This window comes from Pseudorca crassidens, chromosome 11, assembly GCF_039906515.1.
Source record: "Pseudorca crassidens isolate mPseCra1 chromosome 11, mPseCra1.hap1, whole genome shotgun sequence".
NCBI classification, from domain to species: domain Eukaryota; kingdom Metazoa; phylum Chordata; class Mammalia; order Artiodactyla; family Delphinidae; genus Pseudorca; species Pseudorca crassidens.
In genome coordinates, this window is record NC_090306.1 from 61,079,291 (window position 1) to 61,104,533 (window position 25,243).

Below are 25,243 nucleotides of genomic sequence, written 5' to 3' on the forward strand. Positions count from 1 at the left end.
ATGTAGTACTTCCTAGAAGTATAAAATTTCCTCAGTTTGTGTTTAATTACCTAAGTAAGACTATATTCTAGGAAAAAATAAAAAATACAGATTATTATAGAAGTGCCCCTAGTGTACCCCCTCCCAAATGGTAACTATTGCTCTATAGGGTATACTCTTCAATCACTTTTTCTTTATGCATTTATATACATATATATTTACCTATAGAAATACATAATTTTGTGCATTTAAAATTTTTACATAAATTGTGTCTTACTATGCATATGTTTTGCAACTTGCTTTTTTTCTTACCAATATGTCTAGGAGCTCTTATGTGAATATATACACTTTCATTTCTCCCAAATCTCTTTGGGTGTATTTTGTCTTTTTATATAACTTCTGACTCTCCATAAAACCTTCCCCAGGAACTTCCCTGGCTGTCCATTGGTTAGGAGTCCATGCTCCCAAGGCACGGGGCATGGGTTCGATCCTTGGTGGGGGAACTGGGGTCCCACATGCCACGTGGCCTAAAAGAAAAAAAAAAAAACTTCCCCAAAGGAATCTGGTCAATTAGGTGGAGTTCACTGGAATCATAGAATTTAAATGCCAGCCAGTGCTTACCTTAGACAGAGCCAGGGTCTCTTAAGCATGTGAGTCAGGAAATTAGAAAGGCATCTGCCTACAATTCATTTGAAGTATTTTACTTTTGGCCCCCTGTTGACTGACTAATATATAAAATTCAGGAATTTAGCAGATTTTTCTTTATTCAGAATAGGTTTTTACTTGAGGGAAGAAGGAAAAAGAGGGAAGGTATAGTTGATAGGAAAAGAGGACAGGGCAGACTAAAACGAGTCTTTATGCAACTTTGAGCAGTTACGTAACACAAGACTTCATGCTACCAAAAATTAAGACTTGTTTGATCTGTGCCTTTAATATATAATAAAAAATGAAAGTCCCTCTTCAGATGTCTCCCCACCATCTCACATCCCTCTTTAGAGGGATTGTTAACAATTTGGTATGTGTCTGTATCTCATATATAAATGTTTTAATTTATATTTGGCCTTTATAAAATTTCAATTCCCTGAAAACAATTTCTACCCTATGTCAAATTCTGTCCTCAATCAACTGACCAACTTTCCAAGAACAAACCTGAATCATACCTTTTTTTTTTTAATTAGTTTTATTTATTTATTTTTGGCTGTGTTGGGTCTTCGTTGCTGCACGCGGGCTTTCTCTAGTTGCGGCGAGCGGGGGCTACTCTTCATTGAGGTGTGCAGGCTTCTCATTGCAGTGGCTTCTCGTTGCAGTGGCTTCTCGTTGTGGAGCATGGGCTGTAGGTGCATGGGCTTCAGTAGTTGTGGCACACGGGTTCAGTAGTTGTGGCTCTCGGGCTCTAGAGCGCAGGCTCAGTAGTTAATAGCACACGGGCTTAGTTGCTCCATGGCATGTGGGATCTTCCCGGACCAGGGCCCGAACTCATGTCCCCTGCATTGGCAGGCAGATTCTTAACCACTGTGCCACCAGGGAAGCCCAGAATCATACCTTTTTAAAGAAAGTTAAATCAGTGGTAACATTTCTTGAACTAGAAGTTAACTACCTGACTCTTAAGATGTTTTATGTTTATCGTAAATTAAGCTTAAGGAGTAACTGTAGCATTCTGGGGAAGTCAAATCAAATTTTCAGTTTCTGCCCCCTGTGGAAATGGTGCTGGTAAAAAGGGGTGAGGAAGTCCAAAGTCCTTGATACCCATGTAATTCTGGGTTAGCTCATTCTCTTGGTATATTTTCCTGCTTGGGGAGCATTGCAGTGTCCTCAGCAATTACTTTATGAGTACTTCTCTGCGCTGTCAAGGCTATAGCTTAGCATGTGAGTGCTGTGACACAAAGTTAAATGTATGTGCTCCAGAACAACAAATTTATTCATATTTAACTTTTAGTGAAAATAATTCAGAAAGCAAGTTAAGCACAAGTTTACATGATTTTGTTAATTGTTTCCATATGGTATTTAAAAAAATTTAAAAGATGTTCTGCTCATCATGACTGTTCTATCAATTTCATTCATTAATTGAGTGCCCAGAACATACACAGGGGAACCAGACCTCCTTTACAGTGAGAGCTTGGAGATGGGGAACTGATTACCATTGCCCATAGTCTAGAATGTAGATAGTTTATCTGTGGATATGAGGTCAGCCAAACACACATGTTCACATTCTGTATTTGATCACATAGATATATACCAGTCAAACTTGTCAGGTGCAGTAATTAGAATGACAGTAGTTGAAGTTGATAGTGAATTTGACGTAAAGCTGACCAGACTGATTTTGAGTATTGCAAAATAATACATTTTCAAGCCAGATTAAAATAGAATAACTTGTTTTCTAGCCTCAAGTGGCAATTAAATGATCCTCAAGTCCAAAATGCTTTTCCAGATTTTGTTGTAGCACTGAAGAAACAGATGCCTTTTGCTTGTTTACATGGCTGCTTTTTTTTTAATCTAGAAAAAAATGCATTTAAAAAAGCAACTATATTGTTTTCTTTGCCTTTGACAGATGTTGCCTTGTTGCCAGATAGTAACTCAGGACACAGTCCATTTCTGAGTCATAGTAGGCTCATTTGGGGACCATAACATGATATAACATGTACTTCTAAAGGCACTTTCCAATTTGAGAGTATGAGTCGCCTTTTTCCTACCTGAAATTGAAGATATAGGCCAGAAAGATAGCTTAATGAATATCAGGATTTCCTAATAATCGTTCCAAGTGTCTTTTAAGAATATTTTTGGTATTACAGTGTATTTTTTTTTTTTTTTTTTTTTTTGGTACGCGGGCCTCCCACCGTTGCGGCCTCTCCCGCCGCGGAGCACAGGCTCCGGACGCGCAGGCCCAGCGGCCATGGCCCACGGGCCCAGCTGCTCCGCGGCATGCGGGATCCTCCTGGACCGGGGCACGAACCCGTGTCCCCTCGATCGTCAGGCGGACCCCCAACCACTGTGCCACCAGGGAAGCCCTACAGTGTATTTTTAAAGTTAAATTATCCAGGTCCCTTCTTGGTCCTTTTGGGAAGAAAACAGAGGGAAATCATTGTTTTGGTTTTTTTTTTAAACTATTCCATGAACCAGTTATCAAGAAGTAACTTCTATTCGTCTGCATTAATTCATCTGCACTAATTCACAAAAGGTGAATACTTCTAATGATCTAGTGACAACCCTTCAAAATGTAAAAAGCCTGTAAAGGAAAAACTATATAGTAAGAACAAGATGCTTTGAGGACTTTTCGCTGTCTCCTGGGTGAGAAAGTTATTCCTCTTGTCCAAAAACAATACAATGTAAGCTCCCCCCTCCCCATATTGCTGTTTTTAAACCTGAAAATGTTCTTTAGCTGAAGAAGTGGCATTTAGTAGTTCCTCCGTATCAAAGATCTTAAGGCCAACAGTAATGGCACAAGAAATTTATTTATTAAGGATATAATCCTGGATGAGCTTTATTGAAGATTGTCAGGTATGGCATTGTTAATTTAGTGAGAATCTATCTTTGGTATGTTGCCTTGAGGTTGACATTTGACAGTCCTAATTCCTCAACATTTGGTTCACTGTTTTGCCACAACTACAGCTGTGCTGCTGCCTCTTCCAATCAAAAATGTAAAAAATTATTAACTGGATGTAGAATTATTTACAAAATAATCGCCATATATAAGCAGTTCTCATCTATGGAATGTTTAACAAGGTTATAATTCTAAAATATGGGGGTGGGGGGGGAATTTCCTTAAATGCAGAACTAAGAGCTAAAGTTCAAGAGTTGTGGTGTTGAGGGCTTCCTTGGTGGCACAGTGGTTGAGAGTCCGCCTGCCGATGCAGGGGACACGGGTTCGTGCCCCGGTCCGGGAAGATCCCACATGCCGTGGAGCGGCTGGGCCCGTGAGCCATGGCCGCTGAGCCTGCGCGTCCGGAGCCTGTGCTCTGCAACGGGAGAGGTCACAACAGTGAGAGGCCCGCGTACCGCAAAAAAAAAAAATAAAAATAAAAAATTTCCAACAAACAAAAGCCCAGGACTAGATGGCTTCACAGGCGAATTCTAGCAAACATTTAGAGAAGAGCTAACACCTATCCTTCTCAAACTCTTCCAAAATATAGCAGAGGGAGGAACACTCCCAAACTCATTCTACAAGGCCACCATCACCCTACAGGCCAATATCACTGATGAACATAGATGCAAAAATCCTCAACAAAATACTAGCAAACAGAATCCAACAGCACATTAAAAGGATCATAAACCACGATCAAGTGGGGTTTATCCCAGGAATGCAAGGATTCTTCAATATACGCAAATCAATCAATGTGATACACCATATTAACAAACTGAAGGAGAAAAACCATATGCTCTCAATAGATGCAGAGAAAGCTTTCAACAAAATTCAACACCCATTTATGGTAAAAACCCTCCAGAAAGTAGGCATAGAGGGAAATTTCCTCAACATAATAAAGGCCATATATGACAAACCCACAGCCAACATCGTGCTCAATGGTGAAAAACTGAAACCATTTCCACTAAGATCAGGAACAAGGCAAGGTTGCTCACTCTCACCACTATTATTCAACATAGTTTTGGAAGTTTTAGCCACAGAAATCAGAGAAGAAAAAGAAATAAAAGGAATCCAAATAGGAAAGGAAGAAGTAAAGCTGTCACTGTTTGCAGATGACATGATACTATACGTAGAGAATCTAAGGATGCTACCAGAAAACTACGAGAGCTAATCAATGAATTTGGTAAAGTGGCAGGATACAAAATTAATGCACAGAAATCTCTGGCATTCCTATACACTAATGATGAAAAATCTGAAAGTGACATTAAGGAAACACTCCCATTTACCATTGCAACAAAAAGAATAAAATATCTAGGAATAAACCTACCTAAGGAGACGAAAGACCTGTATGCACAAAATTATAAGACACTGATGAAAGAAATTAAAGATGATACAAATAGATGGAGAGATATACCATGTTCTTGGATTGGAAGAATCAACATTGTGAAAATGACTCTACTACCCAAAGCAACCTACAGATTCAATGCAATCCCTATCAAACTACCACTGGCATTTTTCACAGAACCAGAACAAAAAATTTCACAATTTGTATGGAAACACAAAAGACCCCGAATAGCCAAAGCAATCCTGAGAAAGAAAAACGGAGCTGGAGGAATCAGGCTCCCTGACTTCAGACTATAATACAAAGCTACAGTAATCAAGACAGTATGGTACTGGCACAAAAACAGAAATATAGATCAATGGAACAGGATAGAAAGCCCAGAGATAAACCCACACTCATATGGTCACCTTATCTTTGATAAAGGAGGCAAGAATATACAGTGGAGGAAAGACAGCCTCTTCAATAAGTGGTGCTGGGAAAACTGGACAGCTACATGTAAAAGAATGAAATTAGAACACTCCCTAACGCCATACACAAAAATAAGCTCAAAATGGATTAAAGACCTAAATGTAAGGCCAGATGCTATAAAACTATTAGAGGAAAACATAGGCAGAACACTCTATGGCATAAATCACAGCACGGTCCTTTTTGACCCACCTCATAGAGAAATGGAAATAAAAACAAACAAATGGGACCTAATGAAACTTAAAAGCTTTTGCACAGCAAAGGAAACCATAAACAACATGAAAAGACAGCCCTCAGAATGGGAGAAAATATTTGCAAATGACAAACAATTAATCTCCAAAACTTACAAGCAGCTCATGCAGCTCAATATCAAAAAAAAACCCAATCCAAAAATGTGTAGAAGGCCTAAATAGACATTTCTCCAAAGAAGATATACAGATTGCCAACACATGAAAGAATGCTCAACATCCTTAATCATTGAAATGCAAATCAAAAGTACAATGAGATATCATCTCACACCCGTTAGAATGGCCATCATCAAAAAATCTAGAAACAATAAATGCTGGTGAGGGTGTGGAGAAAAAGGAACCCTCTTGCACTGTTGGTGGGAATGTAAATTGATAGCGCCACTATGGAGAACAGTATGGAGGTTTCTTAAAAAACTAAAAATAGAACTACCATATGACCCAGCAATCCCACTACTGGGCATATACCCTGAGAAAACCATAATTCAAAAAGAGTCATGTACCAAAATGTTCATTGCAGCTCTATTTACAATAGCCAGGACATGGAAGCAAGCTAAGTGTCCATCAACAGATGAATGGATAAAGAAGATGTGGCACATGTATACAATGGAATATTACTCAGCCATAAAAAGAAATGAAACTGAGTTATTTGTAGTGAGGTGGATGGACCTAGAGTCTGTCATACAGAGTGAAGTAAGTCAGAAAGAGAAAAGAAATACTGTATGCTAACACATATATATGGAATCTAAAAAAAAAACAAAAACAAAAGTTCTGAAGAACCTAGGGGCAAGACGGGAATAAAGACACAGACCTACTAGAGAATGGATTTGAGGATACGGGGATGGGGAAGGGTAAGCTGGGACAAAGTGAGAACGTGGCATGGACATATATACACTATCAAACGTAAAATAGATAGCTAGTGGCAAGCAGCCACATAGCACAGGGAGATCAACTCGGTACTTTGTGACCACCTAGAGGGGTGGGATAGGGAGGGTGGGAGGGAGAGAGACACAAGAGGGAAGAGATATGGGGACATATGTATATGTATAACTGATCCACTTTGTTATAAAGCAGAAACTAACATACCATTTTAAAGCAATTATACTCCAATAAAGATGTTAAAAAAAATAAAGAAGGATAAGTTATATCTAGTCCTTTGTAAAGAGTAAGCTATTTTCATAAAATATATTAGAAGTTTTTTTTTCTTTCAGATTAACTGGTTCTTGTGAGTATATTTGATGAAATGGTTGATCACAAGAATTGCCTTTTACATTCCAAAACAAAAGCATTAAATGAAAGTTGACTTTAACAGAAATAGATATTGCATTATTTCTTTCTCAAGTGCCTGTACTTTATATTTTGTAATGATTTGTGTTCCCTGATATGCTTTATCTCATGCTTGACTGATTACAAGTGTGAAGGGAGGTTAAATGTATTCGCTGTTGGCAATTTAGCATTAATTGTAACACACTGTAATCCAAATTACAATCTGTCATTTCCAGTCGAATTGTGAAGCACTGTAATTGTATTTTAGAGTTCCACTGCCATTGATTATAGCTACCTCATTTGTGTTTTAATATACCATGACAAATTTGTGAATGGAAATACAATCGTGTAACAAGGCAGGAAACAAGTATTGTTCTTCCTGTTATAACAGCAATAAAATTATATCTTAACAAATGAAAAGAGAAGGATATTGTAAGAAGTAAAGAGGATTCATTTAAAGATGAAAAAGACAAAAATGACTAATTTTCAAGCAGTGCATAAAAATAAATGAGCCATGGATTTTTGGAAAACATTTTTAAACAAAACATTTCAAAAATATTCTTTAACATTTTAAAAATAATACTAATATACTAATACAAATGCTCTAGTTTATTCATTTGAATTGCCATATGGCATTCCACAGACATTCTCTCCCTGGTGATCATTCAGGTTGTTTATAGGTTTTTACTACTACAAATTATGCTGTAGTGAACATTCTTGCACATGACTCTTCATACACGTGGAGGATTCACTAGGGAATATATTTAGAAGTGGGACTTCTGGGTTGTAGAATATGCAAATCCTCTGTTTTACTTTATGTGTGTGTTGGGGGGGTAACAACATTTGACATGAGATCTATACTCTTGACAAATTTTGAAGTATACATTTTTGTTGACTATAAGTACAGTGTTGTATAGTCACATCTCTAGAGCTTATTTCTCTTGCTTGACTGAAACTTTTTGCCCATTGATTAAAAGCTCCCTGTTTACCCCCCACCCCACCAGTCCCTCGCAACCACTATTCTACTATTTGATTCTATGAATTTGACTATTTTAGATACTCATATGAGTAGAATTGTGAAGTATTTGTTTTTCTGTGACTGGCTTACTTCACTTAGAATAATGTTCTCAAAGCTCATCCATGTTGTCACATATTTCAGATTTCCTTCTTTTTTAAGGCTGACTAGTATTCATTGTATGTATATGCCACATTTTCTGTATCAACTTATCTACTGATGGACATTTAGTTTGTGTCCATGTCTTGGCTCTTGTGAACAGCACTGCAATGAACACTGGAGTGACAATATCTATTCAAGATGCTGACTGAAATTCTTTGGATAAATACCCAGTAGTGGGATTTCTGGATCATATGATAATTCTGTTTTGAATTTTTTGAGTACTCTCCATGCCATTTCCCATAGCAGCTGTACCATTTTGCATTCCCAAAAACAGTGTGCAAGAGTTCCAATTTCTCCACCAACATTTGTTGTCTTTTGGTTTTTATTGATAATAGACATCATGCCAGGTGTGAGGTGATATCTTATTGTGGTTTTAATTTGCATTTCCCTGATGAATAATAACAATGATCATTTTCTCATATATCTGTTGGACTTTTGTATGTCTTCTTTGGAGGATTTTCTATTCAAGTCCATTAAAAATTTGTTGTCATTTAAAAAAAATATTAAGTTCTAGTACGTATATATTTTAGAGATTAACCTCTTTTCAGATATATGATTCACAAATATTTTCTCCCATCCCATTGGTTGCCTTTTCACTCTGTTGTTTGCGTTGCTTTTTCAGAAGTTTTTCATTGACAATGAACAATGAACATTTCATTGTTCAGAAGCTTTTTAGTCTGATGTAGTTCCACTTGTTTATTTTTGTTTTTGTTTCCATGAAAGCATTGCCAAGACCAATGTCATGAAGCTCTTCTCCTATGCATTCTTCTAAAAATGTTAGTTTCACGTCTATGTCTAAAGTCTTTAATCCATTTTGAGTTAATTTTTGTATATGGTGTAAGATAAGACTACAATTTCATTCTTTTGCATGTGGATATCCAGTTTTCCCATAACCATTTAAGAAACTATGTTTTCCCCATTGCATATTTTTGGGACCTTGTTGAAGATGAGTTGATCTTATATGTGTGGATTTATTTCTGAGCTCTCTATTCTGTTCCATTTGTCTATATGTCTATCTTTTTGCCAGTACCATACTGTTTTGATTATTGTAGCTTTGTGTTGTAATATATTTTGAAACTGGAAAGTGTGAGGCCTTCAGCTTCATTCTTCCTTCTCAGTATTGATTTGGCTATTTGAAGTCTTTTGTGGTTCCATATGAATTTTAGAATTTTTTTCTATTTCTGTAAAAAAAATGCCATTGGAATTTTGATAAGGATTGTGTTGAATCTACATGTGGCTTTGGGCAGTATGAACATTTTAACAATATTAAGTATTTCAGTTAATGAACATGGCATAGCTTTCCATTTATTTGTGTCTTGTTTAATTTCTTTCATCAATATTTTGTAGTTTTCAGTATGCAAATCATTCACCTCCTTAGTTTAGTTTATTCCTAGGCACTTTATTCATTTTGATGCTACTGTAAATGCGATTGTCTCCTATTTTTTTTTCAGATAGTTTGTTGTTAGTGTATAGAAGCACAACTGATTTTTATGTGTTCATTTTGTATCCTGTAATGTTACTTAATTCGTTTAATAGTTCTAAGTTTTTTTATGGAGTGCTTAGAGTTTTCTAAGTATAAGATTATATTGTTTTCAAACGGGGACAATTTTACTTTTTCCTTTCCAGTTTTGACGACTTTTATTTCTTTTTCTTGCCTATTGCTCTCACTATTCCAGTACTATGTTGAATAAAAGTGGGCATCCGTACCTTGCGCCTGATCGTAGAGGAAAAGCTTTGTTTTTTACCATTGTGTATAATGTTATCTGTGGGCTTCTAATTTATGGCTTTTATTATGTTGATGTAATTTCCTTATTTCTAGTTTGTTGAGAGATTTTATTATGAAAGTGTATTGAATTTTGTTAAATACTTCTTATTCCTCAACTGAGACAATCATGTGATTTTTATCATTTATTCTGATACTGTGGTGTATCACATTAACTGATTTTCGTATGTTGAGCCAGTGCTTGATCATGGTGTATGATTCTTTTCATGTACTGGATAGTATTTTGTGGAGGATTTTTGTGTCTATATTCATCAGGGATATTGGCCTGTAGTTTTCTTTTCTTGTGGTATCTTTGTCTGGCTTTGGTATCATGGCCTAATAACATGAGTTTGGAAGTGCTCCCTCTTCTTCAATTTTTTGGAATTGTTTGAGATAGATTGGCATTGTTCTTCTTTAAGTATTGGTAGAATTCACCATTGAAGCCATGTGGTTCTAAGCTTTTCTTTATTGGGAGGTTTTTGATTCAATCTTCTTACTAGTTATAGATCTGTTCAGACTTTCTACTTCTTCAAGATTTAATCTTGGTAGGTTGTATGTTTCTAGGAATTTATTGATTTCTTCTATGTTAAACAATTTTTTGGTATATAATTGTTTATAATTGTCTTATGATCTTTTTATTTCTGAAGCATCAGTTGTAATGTTTCTTCTTTCCTTTTTGATTTTATTTATTTGAGTCTTCTTTCTTTTTTTCTTAGTCTAGCTAAGGGATTGGCTATTTTGTTGGTTTTTTCAAAAAACTATCTCCTAGTTTTGCTCATTTTTTCTATTTTCTATTTTATCTATTTTTGCTCTGATACGTTATTTCTTTCCTTCCACTAACTTTGGGCTTAATTTGTTTTTCTACAGGACTTTGATGAAAAAAATTGAAGGAGATACAAGTAAATGGAAAGACATACTGTGTTCATAGACTGAAAGAATTAACACTGTTAAAATGCTCACACTACCCAAAGCCACAGATAAACTCAATGCAATCCCTATCAAAATCCCAGTATCATTTTTCACAGAAATAGAAAAAACAATCCTAAAATTTTTATGGAACCACAAAAGATCCCAAATAGCCAAAGCAATTCTGAAAAAGAAGAACAAAGCTGGAAGCCTCACACTTCCTGATTAAACACTGTAGTCTATGACCATACCACCCTGAACATGCCCGATCTCGTCTGATTACAAACTATAATACAAAGCTATAGAAACCAAGACAGTGTGGTACTGGCATAAAAATCAACACGTAGATGAATGGAATAGAATCAGAGAGCCCAGAAATAAACCCACACATATACGGTCAACTAATATTTGACAAGCAAGCCAAGAATACTCAATGGGCAGAGGATAGTCAATTTAATAAATGATGTTGGGAAAACTGGGTATTCATATGCAAAAGAATGAAACTGAGCCCCTATCTTACACTACTCACAAAAACTAACTTTAAATGAATTAAATATGTAACTATAAGACCTGAAACTATAAAACTCCTAGAAGAAAACATAGGGAAAATCTCCTTATTGTTGGTCTTGGCAAGGATTTTTTGGATATGGCTCCAAGAGTACAAGCAACAAAAGCAAAAATAGACAAGTGGGGGACTACATCAAACTAAAAAGCTTCTGCACAGCAAAGGAAACAATCAACAAAATTCCCAACCTATGGAATGGGAGAAAATATTTGTAAATTATATATTTCATAAGGGGTTAATATCCAAAATATATAAATAACTCATACAGCTCTATAGGAAAAAAATCCAATCTGATTAAAAAATGGGCTGAGGAACTAAACGGACATTTTCCAAAGAAAACAAACAGCCAACAAGTACATGAAAAGATGTACAACATCATTGATCAAAAGATGCTCCACACCACCAATCATCAGGAGAATACAAATCAAAAGCACAATAAGATATTGCCTCACACCTGTTTGAATGGCTGTCATCAAAATGACAAGAGATAGCAAGTGTTGGCGAGGATGTGGAGAAAAGGGGACGCTTGTGCACTGTTGTTGGAATGTAAATTGGTACAGCTACTATGGAAAAGTGTATGGAGGTTCCTCAAAAAATTAAAAATAAACTACATTTGATCCAGCAATCTCACTTCGGGGTATATCTCCAAAGGAAATGAAATCAGTATGTTGAAGAGATATCTGCACTTCCACGGTCAATGCAGCATTATTCACAATAGGTAAAATTTGGAAACAACCTAACTGTCTATCTAGAGTTTAATGGATAAAGAAGATATGGGGATATAAATATACATCCATGAGAAAGAAGGAAATACTGCCATTTGTGACAGCATGGATGGACCCTGAAGACATTATGCCAAGTGAAGTAAGCCAGACAAAGACAAATACTATATGATATCACTTATATGTGGAATCTAAAATAGCCACACTCTTAGAAACAGAGTAGAATGGTTGTTTCTGGGGGCTGGAAGTTGGGGGAATTGGAGAGATTTTAGGTCAACAGCTTCAAACTTCCAGTTAAAAGATGGATAAATTCTGGGAATCTAACATGCAATGTGGTGATTATAGTTAACAATACAGTTAACTATAGTTAACACTTTTATATAATTGAAAGTTGCTGAGAAAGTAGATCTTAAATGTTCTCACCACAAAAAAATGGCTACTACATGAGGTGATGTGAGGTATTAACTAATGCTACTGTCGTAACCATTTTGCAATATATATGTATCAAATCAACACATACATCTTAAACTTACACAATGTTATATGTCAATTATATCTAAATAATGCTGGAAGAAAGTATGAATAAAAATAAAATACCCAACAATATGAAAATTTAAAAAACACATGTAAAATAATTATGGGTCAAAGAAGAAATCATATTGTAAACTAAAAAATACTTAGAGTTGAATGATAAATGAAAATACTACATACCAAAACTCATGAAATGCAGCAGAAGTGGTTCTTTTAGGATTTATGGATTTAAGGTTTGTACTAGAAAAGAGACAAGGCTGAATAGTAATAAGATAAAGTTTAAACTTAAGAAATTAGAAAAGGAACAACAGAATAAATCCCAAAGCGAGTAGAAGGAAGGAGATTAAAAATATAAAAGCAGAATTCATTGAAAGAGAAAACCAAGATACCATAAAGAGAAAAAACAAGTTCAGAAATTAGTTCTATGAAAATCTTAAAATAGAAAAACTTCTGGAAATTTTTTCAAGGAAAAAGGAAAGCATATATAAGTAATATAATGAATGATAAAATATAACTATAGTTACATTAGAAATTTAAAAGATAACAAGAAGATATTATCAATAATTTTATGCCCATAAAGTTGAAATGGATTAAGAATTCAGAATCTGTGGAAATATGACTTAGATAAGATTGTACACCACCTTTGTCAAATTGACTTAGCTATTTGAGGAAATTTTACCTGGAATGGATACTGCTGTAAACAATAAATAATTTCACTTCAGAAAACCCCACAGATCAGTTTATCTGAGACAGTAGACTGCTCACTTCTGCAATTAGCTTTCAAGTATTTACAACAATTTATACTTATGACAAGTCACAAGAATCACTTCAATATCCTCCCTTCTCTTTGTCCACTAAATTTTGAACAATTATATCGCAAATTTGCCTGATCCCAATCAGCTCTTTGCCTTGAAAGACCCATTTTAAACCACTTGAACTCAGAATCCAAAGTCCTATAAATATTCCGTTTCTGACTTCCCCCTTCTGACACACTGCTAAGATTCTATCAGGTAGTGGTCTCCCTTACTGAAGTAACTGCTAGTTATAGCTTTGCTTTAGTAATAGGTCTTGCGGTGCTTTGAGGAGTTCAGAAGGATACGTTTCCTCTTTTTTTGAAACCCTATATACAAAAGATAAATTTCTAGTGCTCTTCGTTCCTTGCCAAAGCAAGTCACAAGTGTAGCTCAGATTCAAGGGGTAAGGAAATATATTCCACCTTTTGATTCCAGGAGCTGCAAAGAGACCTTGTAAAAAGGCATGCATACAGGAAGGGATAGATAATTGTGGGTATTTTTGCAATCTAACACAGGGATGGAGAAATCATCTAACTCAGTCCCTGTGTTTTACTGTAAACCCTAACTTAGAGATTGGTTGATTTGTCAAATGTTACACAACAGTTAAGTGGCAGCCCTTCTCTTGAGTCTGTTCCTAAATGATCCTCTTCAGGGCTTCTCCCATGTGTTCTTGATTCCCATGGTTCCTAGCACAGCATATTAACAGAATAGGCACTAAGAAAATATGAGTAGTGAATATCTGAAGAACTAAATCAATTATTTGGAAATTTTTACTATGATATCCAACTCTTCAAGTAAAATATTCAAATTTTTTTTGTATAGAATAAAGGGAGTGTTTGGAGGCTTGAATTTCTTGATTCTCCTCATTAAAAAAAGATACATACAGAATCACCAGGCATAGTGTCTTTAAAATATTCTGATTATTTGATGATTTTGAAAGTAATATAGAGCCAGTGTCGTAGAGAGGGGTGGCTTTCTCTGGATTCTCCCAATCCTCCAATGCTATGGGAGCCTGGTGGGGTTCTTACAAGAAGTCAGCAGGAAGATGGTAACCCCCGCCTATGGCTACAGCCCCCAGAAGGTTCACACTCTGGAGCTGGTCCATGCTTGGCCTCCAGCAATTCATCCAGATTTCTAGTTTGGACTTCCTACTGGTTTGTGTGGCATCTGGTGGCTCTGTTCCAGTTAAGCTGCAAGGCTTCTGATTCATAGGAACACAAGTTCAGGATCTTATATATCATTGCACTGTCAGATTAAACTACTGACAGGCTGGCGGAACAAATATCAGAAGATTAAATCACTTGCCCGGAGTCATATTGCTGGTAAGGATTTACCCGAGATTGCCTTCATATATTACCAGCCTCCACTGATACCAGGAAATCCAATTTCAGTATAATACAAGAACTTTCTAACAATGAGGGGGAAAAATAAACTGACTTTTAAAATTTCAGACAATACAAATTGCTTAAAGGAGAAAGTGGAATTCCTCTTATACTCCTAGGAGTTTGGTGTTTGGTTTAGAATCTGCACTGTAGATCTTTAGGGCTTTTTGTTTTTTCTCTTTTATCCTTTATGCCCTTAACAGGTAAGGAAACCAAATAGTTCACTTAAGTAGTTGGCTCCAAACATTCTTAAATCCCAATAACAGGATTAGAAGGTATGATTCCTGAATCTATCTGCTAATTGAATCAGGTTCCATGTATACTGTATGTCTTTTCTTAATGTTTAATATTGACTCAAGGTTGGGGGCATGAAGTAAGAGAAAGTACACTAATTATGCACACACATGCTGTTTGTAGGGAACATCCACATATAACGCCTTAACACCTTTTGTAGAGAAGCATACCCCCTGGAACTTTGGATGGAATAGTAGCCTGTAACAACTGTTATTTTCAAGGGCTCAATTTATGCATATATTTGAATTTGCTAGTTTTGTTTTCCATTAGCTTCATCAGAGTACAAAAGAGAAATGCTGTAGATTCATACCAATGTAATTTAAATGATTATTAGTTACATTGATATTCCTTTTTCTCCCCAAATAGCTTATAAATTTCCTGTTTTCTTTCTTCATTTTATAAATAGTTTTTTTTTAAAGCATTTAACAGCATGAAGCTCCATGACACATTAAAGGAGAGAAAAATGTGAGTGGGTTAGCAATGAAGCTGAGAAGGAAACATTTGATACTGGGTAATATGTGCCTTGACAGGAGAAAACAAGAGTACCTCCTCAGGCTTCAACAATAACTCCATTTCTCAATAGTTAGCAATGTTATGATTCTGAAATAAATGGAAACATCTTATGAATAATCAGCAGTTTGGGAAGCTATTTTTTATTGTTTGCCTAACAGGTCTTTCAATATATATGTATATATATATACATGTAACAGGTCTTTCATTTCCAAAGCATCATAACATCAGAGAAAATATTATGGTATGTACAGGCTGTCACTGAGATACAAACAATTGACACTCACAAACTCCTCATATATAACCATGCCTCGGGTTTGAAGTTTTTGTTTATTAGTTTTTCAATTGCTCTTTATTGCTTTTCTAGCTCCCTCTTACAATTCTATTAGTAGAGACTCTTTTCCCTATCACTGCTATGACGAAGAATTGTGGAGAAGCCTTCCAGGAGAAAGATTGATATCCTGGTTGACTCTTAAAGGATGAGGAGCCATTTCCTAGTTGAAATGCATAGGTTTGGAAATGGAAAGCAAGGACATGCCAGCCATCAGCAAAGGAAGAAATAGCATAGGGTTCAGAGAACCTAAATAGCTTGGGGTCATTAGAAGTTTAAGATTAAGAAGATTGGGACTTCCCTGGTGGTACAGTGGTTAAGACTCTCCCAACGCAGTGGTCCTGGGTTCAATCCCTGATTGGGGAACTAAGATCCTACATATTGCAACTAAGCCCACGCACTGCAACTACTGAGCCCGCATGCTCTAGAGCCTGCACGCAGCAACTAGAGCCCGGGTGCTGCAACTAGAGAAGCATGTGCGCTGCAACGAAGACCCAGCAGTGCAGCCAAAATAAATAAATAATAAAAAAAAGAAGATTAAGAAGATCACTGAGCTTCATTGGGGGGAAAGGATTAGAAGGGAACAATATTTTAGGTAGGGAGTACAAGGCAGTTGTTGCAGTTATTCATGGGGGAGATGACAGTGGCCTTAGATATAATGGATAACTATAGAGCTATTACTTTTCAATTGCCTAAGGGTTAAACAAATTTTTCAATCCCAGCTGTACATATGGTGTTGCAGACATATAGGCTGTCTACCCAACAGCCATTTTTCCCTTTTTCTTTTAAAGGGAACTGCTAACTGGCTGCTAACTGCTTTCTGATATTGAAAGCCGTATATTCAGGTCCCTACTACATTTCCAGAGCCATACAATTTAGGAATGAGAATGAGATGCAATTCTGGCCAATATGGTTTGAGAGGACAACTCCTGAGGTCTTTTCATTAGCCTTAAAAAAGGAATCCGTGAAAGAAACTTTCTTCTGGCCTTTGCATGTTTTTGTAGAAAGATGTGATTAATGGGACTGCTGTAGCCATTTTGAGATTCAGTGGACAGTTTTAGGACAAAAGTCAACATTCTGAAAATGAAAGAGCAGAAATACAGCAAGAGGCTGGGTCTTTGATGACCAAGTTGAGGTGGTGAGTTAATCAACCCTGATTATCTTTTGAATTTTTGCTATGTAAGACAAAACAAAATCCACTTATTTTATACATTTTTATTTGAATTGTTTGCTACTTGCAGCCAAAGGCATCCTAACTGATATACCTGTGAAAATATACAACTGAATTAAAAAATATCTAATACACATATAAACTTTGGAAATTTGCAAAAAATCGTACAGGGAATTTCCATATACCTTTCACCCACTTTTTCCCAATGATAATATTTTATATAACTGTAGTACAATATCAGAACTAGGAAATTGACTTTGATACAATCCACAGAATGTACTAGATTTCACCAGTTGTACATGCACTTATTTGTATACGTGTGTGAATAGTGACTAGAGTATGCAACTTTATCACATGTAGATTCATGTAACTATCACTATGACCAAGATAACAGAACTGTTCCATCACCACAAAGCTTCCTTGTGCTATCCCTTTATAGCTACTCCCATCCCTTTTTCCTTCCTCCCTAATCACTAACCCCTGTAAATACTAATCTGTTTTCCATATCTATAATTTTGCTATTTCAAGAATATTATATAGATGGAATCATGTAGCATATAACCATTTTGGGATTGATTTTTTTTTCATTCAGCATAATTCTGTTGATCCATTCAAGTTGTTGCATATATCAATAGTTCATTCATTTTTATTGCTGTGTAGTATTCCATGGTATGGATATGCCACTGTTTGTTTCATCATTCATCTGTTAAAGGACACTTGGGATGTTTCCAGCTTTGGCTATTACAAATAAGGCTTCCATGAATATTAATGTACAAGTTTTTAGTTTATTTTAAATTTTATTTTTGGCTGCGTTGGGTCTCCATTGCTGTGCGCAGGCTTTCTCTAGTTGCAGTGAGCGGGGGCTACTCTTCATTGTGGTGCGTGGGCTTCTTATTGTGGTGGCTTTTCTCGTTGCTAACATGGGCTCTAGGCATGTGGGCTAAGTACTGTGGCACACAGGCTCTACAGTGCACGTTCAGTAGTTGTGTTGCACGGGCTTAGTTGCTCCGTGGCATGTGGGATCTTCCCGGACCAGGGATCGAACCTATGTCCCCCGCATTGGCAGGCGAATTCTCAACCACTGCGCCGCCAGGGAAGTCCAATGTACACGTTTTTGTATGTGCATAGTTTTCATTTCCCTGGGATAAACGCCCAAGGGTGCAATTGCTGGGTCATATGGTAAGTGTATGTTTAGTTTTATAAGAAACTGTCAAAGTATTTTCCAGAGTGATTGTACCATTTTATATTCCCACCAGCAATGTATTAGTGATCCAGTTTCTCCACCTCCTTATAAGGTTTGGTATTACCACTATTTTTTATTTTAGCCATTCTAATAAGTATGTAGTGATACCTCATTATGGCTTTAGATTGCATTTCCCTAATGATTAATGAAGTTGATCATCTTTTAGGTGCTCATTTTGCCATCTTTATTTCTTCTTTAGTGAAATGTCTGTTGATGTGTGTGATAGGAAGAACAACTGCCTCCCAAAGATATGCCCTAGTCCCCAGAACCTCAAGAATATGTTACTTTACACAGCGAAGGTACTTTGTTGATGTGATTAAAGGTATGGACCTTGTGATGGGGAGACTGTCAAGAATTATACAGGTGGGCTTAATCTAATCCCATGAGTCCTTACACGGAGAACCTTTCAGGGGGAGATGTGACTAAGTAAGAAAGATTAGAGATGCAGAGATTGCAGAGAGATGGAATATTGCTAGCTTTGAAGATGGAAATAGGGGGCCATGAGCCAAGGAATACGGGTGACCACTAGAAGCTGGAAAGGCAAGGAAATAGATTCTCCTTTAAGAGCCTCCAGAAAGAGCTGTATTCATCCTGCTGACACCTTGATCTTAGACTAGTGAGACCTGTGATATCTAACTATAAGAAAATAAAAATGTGATTTTTTTCAGCAACTATTGTGGTAATTTGTTACAACAGCAATAGAAAAATAATACAATCTCTTTTACCCATTTTCTAATTACACTGTTTCTTTAATGTCAAGTTTTGGGAGTCCTTTATATATTCTAGGTATTTGTCCTTTGGGATATGTGGTTTGCAAATGTTTTACCCTGTCTGTAGCTTGTTTCTTCATCCTTTTCACAGAGTCTTTTACAGAGCAAAAGTTTTAAATTTTGATAAAGTCCAATTTATTGACGTTTTCTTTATGGATCATGATTTTGATGTCAAGTCCAAGAATTCTGTTAATCCTATATCCTGAATTTTTTCTCCTATTTTTTCTAATTATTTAAAAAATTGTGCTATAAAAAACATAACATAAAATTTATTATTTCAGCCATTTAAAAATGTACAATTCAGTGGCATTAAGTACATTCACACTTCTGTGCAACCATCACCACCGTCCATCTCATCATCCCAAAGTGAAACACTGCACCATTTAAACAATGATCCTTATTCTCCCTCACCAGTCCCCCACCCCTAGACCACTATGCTACCTTCTGTAATTATAAATCTGACTCTTCTAGGTACCGCATATAAGTAGAATCATATAGTATTTGCCATTTTGTGGCTGGCTTGTTTCACTTAGCATAATATTTTCAAGGTTTATCCATGTTGTAGTATGTATCAGAATTTCATTCCTTTTTAAGACTAATATTCCGTTGTATGTATACATGACATTTTGTTTATCCATTCAGCTGTTGATGAAGTTTTACGTTGTTTCAACCTTTTGGCTATTGTGAATAATGCTATGAATATTTGTGTGCAAATACCTGTCTCTGCTTTCAATTATTCTGAAAATATATCTAGAAGTGAAATTGCTGGATCATATGGCAATTCTGCTTAATTTTTTAAGGAACTGCCATACAGTTTTCTACAGTAGCTGTACCATTTCACATTCCCAACAGAAATGTCCTCTTTTGCATTAGACCCCTGTGTTTGTTTCCTGTTTTCGAGATTCCATGTTGCTCTCTTGCAATTAACTGCCTTGTTTTGGTGTGACACAGCCTCCATTTGCTTTCTGAGAAAGGGTGTGTAAGAGATACAATTTTTTTGAACTTGTGTGTCTGAAAATGAATTATTTTGCTCTCACACTTGATTATTTGGTTGAGTATAACATTCTAGGTTAAAAATATTCAAATCGTTTACTCCATTGTCCTACAGCTTCCAGTGCTTTTACTGGCAAGTTCAAAGATATATTTATTCTTGTCCTTTTCATGCAACATGGTTCCCCCTCTGCTCCCCCCCAACCCACCGTGCAAGTTTTTACGATCTTCTTTTGATTCCCATTGTTCTGAAATGTCACAATTATGTCCCTTGCTGTTGGTCTTCTTTTCCACTATGTTGGGCACTTAGTGCGCTGATACAGTTTGAAAATGCACATCTGACATTTCTGAGAAAATTTTTTGAATATTTTGTTTAATATTTTCCTTTCCTCCATATTCTCTGCTCTCTCTCCTTTATTTGGATGTTAGATATCCTGTTCTAATCCACTAATTTTCTTAACTTTTCTCTCTTATTTTCATAGCTTTGTCTTTTTGTTCTACCATCTGGGACATTTCCTTGGTTTATCTTTCAATCCACTTATGGACTTTTTCATTTATGTTATCATGTTTTTAATTTCTAAGAGCTCATTTTGGTCCTCTAAATATTCCTTTACATGGCCTTTTTTTTTTTTTTGGCTGAGTTGGGTCTTTGGCGCTGCATGTGGGCTTTCTCTATTTGGGGCGAGCGGAGGCTACTCTTTGTTGCAGTACACGGGCTTCTCATTGCGGTGGCCTCTCTTGTTGCGGAGCAAGGGCCCTAGAGTGCATGGGCTTCAGTAGTTGCTGCACACGGGCTTAGTTGCTCTGCGGCATGTGGGATCTTCCCAGACCAGGGATCAAACCTGTGTCCCCTGCGTGGGAAGGTGGATTCTTAACCACTGCGCCACCAGGGAAGTCCTGACATTTTATTTTTCCATGGATGCAAAGTTTTCTCTCATCTCTCTAAAGGAATTAATTATAATTAAAACATTTTCTTCTGTTCTCTGCATTGTTTGTCTTTAATTGCTTGCTGTTGATTTGTTTATTTTAGTCTCTGCCTTTCTGCTTAAAGATTTTCTTCAAATGTGGAGTGATCCATGGTTCTCTGTTCATATGTAAGAGACTGGAATGAAAAGCTGATTGGAAGTTTTAGGTATATAGGTGGGGCTTGTTGATCTTTGTTCTTCGTGGTAGAATGACATGGTTGGGTCATTTCAATGGAGATCCCCAACTGTCAATACTGGTCTGATTTCTTCAGCTGGTCAATATATCCTGAGAGAACTCCAGCATTCTCTTGGCTGTCAGCAAAGTCTATGCTTCCTTCATGGCACTACCTTGTATAGTTAAGCGCTAAAACCAAGTTTTTAGTCTGACTGTTGTAAGGGTTCAGGCAAGGTAGGGATCAACGAGTGGCAGCAATGTTGGGGGAATCTTAATAAGTGATGTGTGATGTGGGATAAGCCCTGAAAGACAGATTAGTCAAACTGAGGCGAGAGAATCAAACTGAACAGTTAATACATGCTGTAGTTTAGAGACGGGAGTGATCACTTTCAGATGATAATGTAGCACGGCTGACTAAGACATGTATCTCTAATGAAGTCTCTATTCAGCCATAAAGCAGCTCATGACTTTGGCAAACCACTAATCTCTGACAGCCTCAATTTCTTCAACTGAAAAACCTGGGAGACTATCTCTAAAGTCCCGCCCAGGTCCAGAGTTTCTTTAAGGTACTTCTTAAGATTCTTTTGCATCATATGACTTTTTGAGTGATAAGTTATAATTAGTGAATGGCCATATAGTTTATGGGAGTGAACTTAGAAACTATAAAATTACTCACTTCCATGAAAACAGTCATTATTTTAAGTTATAGGTAACTTGACTTTATTTATATTAAACTTATATGCATGTGGCTTTAAAAAAGCTGTCAACTTGTTATATGTAAGTGTACTATGATTTCTTTCCTTCTATTGTAGTAAAAACCTAAAACATGAAACAAATTACATTGAAATCCTGACCTTCTTTCTTCCCTTTGCCTATAGACAGAGGATATTATTGAAAAAGGAAAATGGTCTCTTTCCTCTTGAATGTAAAGTATAACTGTGCCATTTCTAAATGGGGAAGGGGAATTAGTTGACATTAATTTGTTAAACCAACACTTATTTAAGTCTGCTGTGGGTCAGGCATTTGTGCCAGGTGCGGTGGTTGCACATATAAAAAGCATAGTCCCTGCTTTCCAATAATTCATAGCCTAGTAGGGAAAGAAAGGAAGTTCAGTAAACCACTATTTTACAGTGTGACACCATGAAAGTGCAGAAATGGAACCTCTGTAATTGATGTCTGCTAGCTTGCTCAGCAGCCACTCCCCCTTTTTTCTGGAATGGTTCCTGGATTTTCCCCTGGGAATTATCCTTCTTCTCATTCTGTGTACTTTGACTGGAGCTGTGGGCATATAATTCAAATCTGGCCAATCAGAACATCATATACTTTGGGCCACTGTGATTGGCTCAAGGATGGTTCCATGATCCAAGCCAAGCCAATCTGCTACAGTGACAAGCAATCTTGGGACACAGTATGGAACAGTCAGGGTACAGCAGTTATTTGGTTATGGCTGGAGAACTGGGTCTGAGTTGGGAAGATAAAGCTAAAATGGCAGGCAGCAACAATTTATGAAGGACCTTCTATGCTACACTGGAGAATCTGTACTCTTTCCTGAAGAGATAGGGAACTATTAATGGATTTTAAGCAGGGAGTTCACATGATCATGTTTATGCTTTAGAAAGATTAATCTGGTAGGAATATAAATGATGGGGTAGGGGGAAGATGAAACCAAAAGCAGGAGAATGAACTAAGATGCCACAGTAGTTGTCCGAACCAGAGGTAATGAGAGACCTGAACCATAGGAGTGGCAGTGGGGATAGGAAGGAGAGACATAATAGGGATGTTCCCCAGAAGACACATCAAAAAGGGGTAACATGATAGCAACACTTTCCTGGAGAAATTGTGGTCTGACTGTATCTCTAGTTCAGTAAATGGTAGTAATTTTCAGAGAACAAAAGCGAAATTTAAGTTTCATTTAAGACCATGTTTCTCAAACTTTAATGTGTACACAAATCACCTGGGGGTTTTGTTAAAATGCAGATTTTGATGCAGTAGTTCTGGGGTGGAACCTGGGATTCTGCATTTCCAAGAAGCTCCCAGGTGATGATGGTGTTGCTGGTCTGCAGACTACACTTTGAGTAGTAAAGATTTAGGATTTTTTGAGGTGTGAGTGGGTCATTCAAGTAAAAAGGGGCAGTAGGTGTAGGCTCTAGATTTTAGGAAAGAAAGAGAGACTTGGGCTTGAGATATTTGGGAGCCATCAGCATTTAGGAGGTGGTGATATCAGAATATGAAGATAATAGCCCAGGAATAGCTTTTGGAAAAAAGTAAAGAAGTCTAAGGATAGCCCATGAGTAGCACCAGAATTTAAGGGGCAGCTGTAGGATGAGGCTTAAGAATATGAAGTAGCAGATGAACCTAGGGTGCCAAATTTTCAATGACAAATCTTTAATTCCCAAGCTTATTATATAAAATAATAGCTACCATTTATTGAGTATTTTATTCCTAGTACTCTACTAAGGGCTTCAACTTTTCTCCAAAACACAGGGCATAAGAAACGTCATTAAAACTTTTCTGTAACCACACCCTGTTACTCTGAGCTGGCGGAAAATTTATCCTGGGTCATTATCATGGCTCTACACATCACACCTAAGATTGCATGAAAGTTCTAGGGGGTCATACTTAGTCCAATACATTTGGGGAAGGTCCTCAAGTCTTCATTCAATGTTGGTTACTGCTAACATGCTCATTTCCCCAGCTGGTTTATCCTTTGCAGGTGAGCTGTTTTGCCAAGTGAATGCCAAGCTTGGGCATGGGGTCTTGGCTATGGTTGAAATCTCTGATGCAGCCTTCCTAGTAGTACTACACATCCATTCCCATCTAAGGTCTTGCCACCTCCTTCACCCATTAGGTCCCCAATATTCACAGAACCAGCAACTCTCCTCTTCTGTTATTCCCTTTGGTTGCCACTTACTCAACCAACCTCGAAAGCTTCTAACCTCTCTCCACTGTGTGAAGAGAGAAGTACCTCAATGGGCACAGGTGTTTTGGTACAAAGGGGCCTTTTATTCCGCCCTAGGGCAAGGGAAGTCCCAAATCTTGTGCCAGAGCTATCTGGGGTAGTATCCAGTCATTCTTTTACAGCACTAACAAAACAAATTATTATCTTAATATCTCAACAAATCATCTTACCACATATGCACTGTCCCATGAAATCTTTACAACCACCCCATGGGTAATTCTCATTTTCCATCCTGAAGCTTGGATAAATTTAGAAACCTGTTTCCAAACAGCCATTAAGCAACTGTGTAGGAACTGTGAGCTACGTGCGATGGACTCTGGAGCAACGAGGGCGTGGTATCAAAACAGTTCCTATCAAAATACCTCGCTCTTGGTCATGTGTGAGTGGCAGTTACCAGACTCAACTTCAGAAACTTCACATAGAGGCGAGAAGTCTCTTGTGTGTGCGCCTCGGATAGAGGGCTGGGGCTCCTTTAATCTTCACCACAGCCCTATCTCAATTTCACAGATGAAACCCTGAGGCTGAAAGTGGAAGTGACTTGCCCATGGCCACAAAGCCAAGAGCAGGTTTGCTGGGTCCCAATATGCTGTCCTTTCCATCATACTAAGCTGAAGGGGCCTGCGAGCGGCTCGGAGTCTCGCCCCCAGCCAATCCCCAAAGCAAAAACACTTCAAATTACTTACCCTCCAAGGAAAATAAACTGGCACATGCGCAGTATGCACCAGCGACTCCACCCGAGAGGCCTCCGAGGCCTACTCAGTGCACATGCGTCAGGAGGCTCCTCCCGTCCCCGCCCGTCACTCCTCGCCATTCCCGCCACTCTCCGCCCCTTTCCCGCCCGGATATCAGCCTACTTTTGCCGGATGTTGTTGTGAGTCTGAGAGACACGTGAGACGCTGCTACGTCATCAAAGGCACGCGCAGCAAACATGGCGGCGGCGGTGGTTGTGAGCGGGAAGGTAGGTAACGGCCGCGGGAAACATTCTTGTTTTTCTTCGGGATGGGGCTGTTTTTGCTGCTTGGAGCCTGGCCGGAGAGGGATGCGAGGGCCTTTCTGTGTCAGGAACAGCTTGTGGAGGATGCAGGAGAAGATGACTAGGTGGTGTCAGCTGTTCTCTCGAGA

At 37.5% G+C, this 25,243-nt stretch overlaps 1 protein-coding gene and 1 long non-coding RNA gene across 2 annotated transcripts in view; one reads left to right on the forward strand and one right to left on the reverse strand.

The window, feature by feature from the left end:
* Positions 1-1,140: 1,140 nt before the first annotated feature.
* LOC137202210 (uncharacterized) lies at positions 1,141-24,966 on the reverse strand. The gene is made up of 2 exons (XR_010932492.1): positions 24,805-24,966; positions 1,141-1,521 (listed from the first exon to the last, which is right to left on the reverse strand). It is a non-coding gene; the product is annotated as an uncharacterized lncRNA (long non-coding RNA).
* The window catches only part of TBC1D15 (TBC1 domain family member 15), a 64,264-nt gene continuing 63,954 nt past the window's right edge, over positions 24,934-25,243 (forward strand). The window contains exon 1 of the mRNA XM_067697353.1: positions 24,934-25,079. Coding sequence (XP_067553454.1) covers positions 25,050-25,079 — 30 coding nt within the window. The 5' untranslated portion in view covers positions 24,934-25,049. The remainder of the gene's footprint in view (positions 25,080-25,243) is intronic.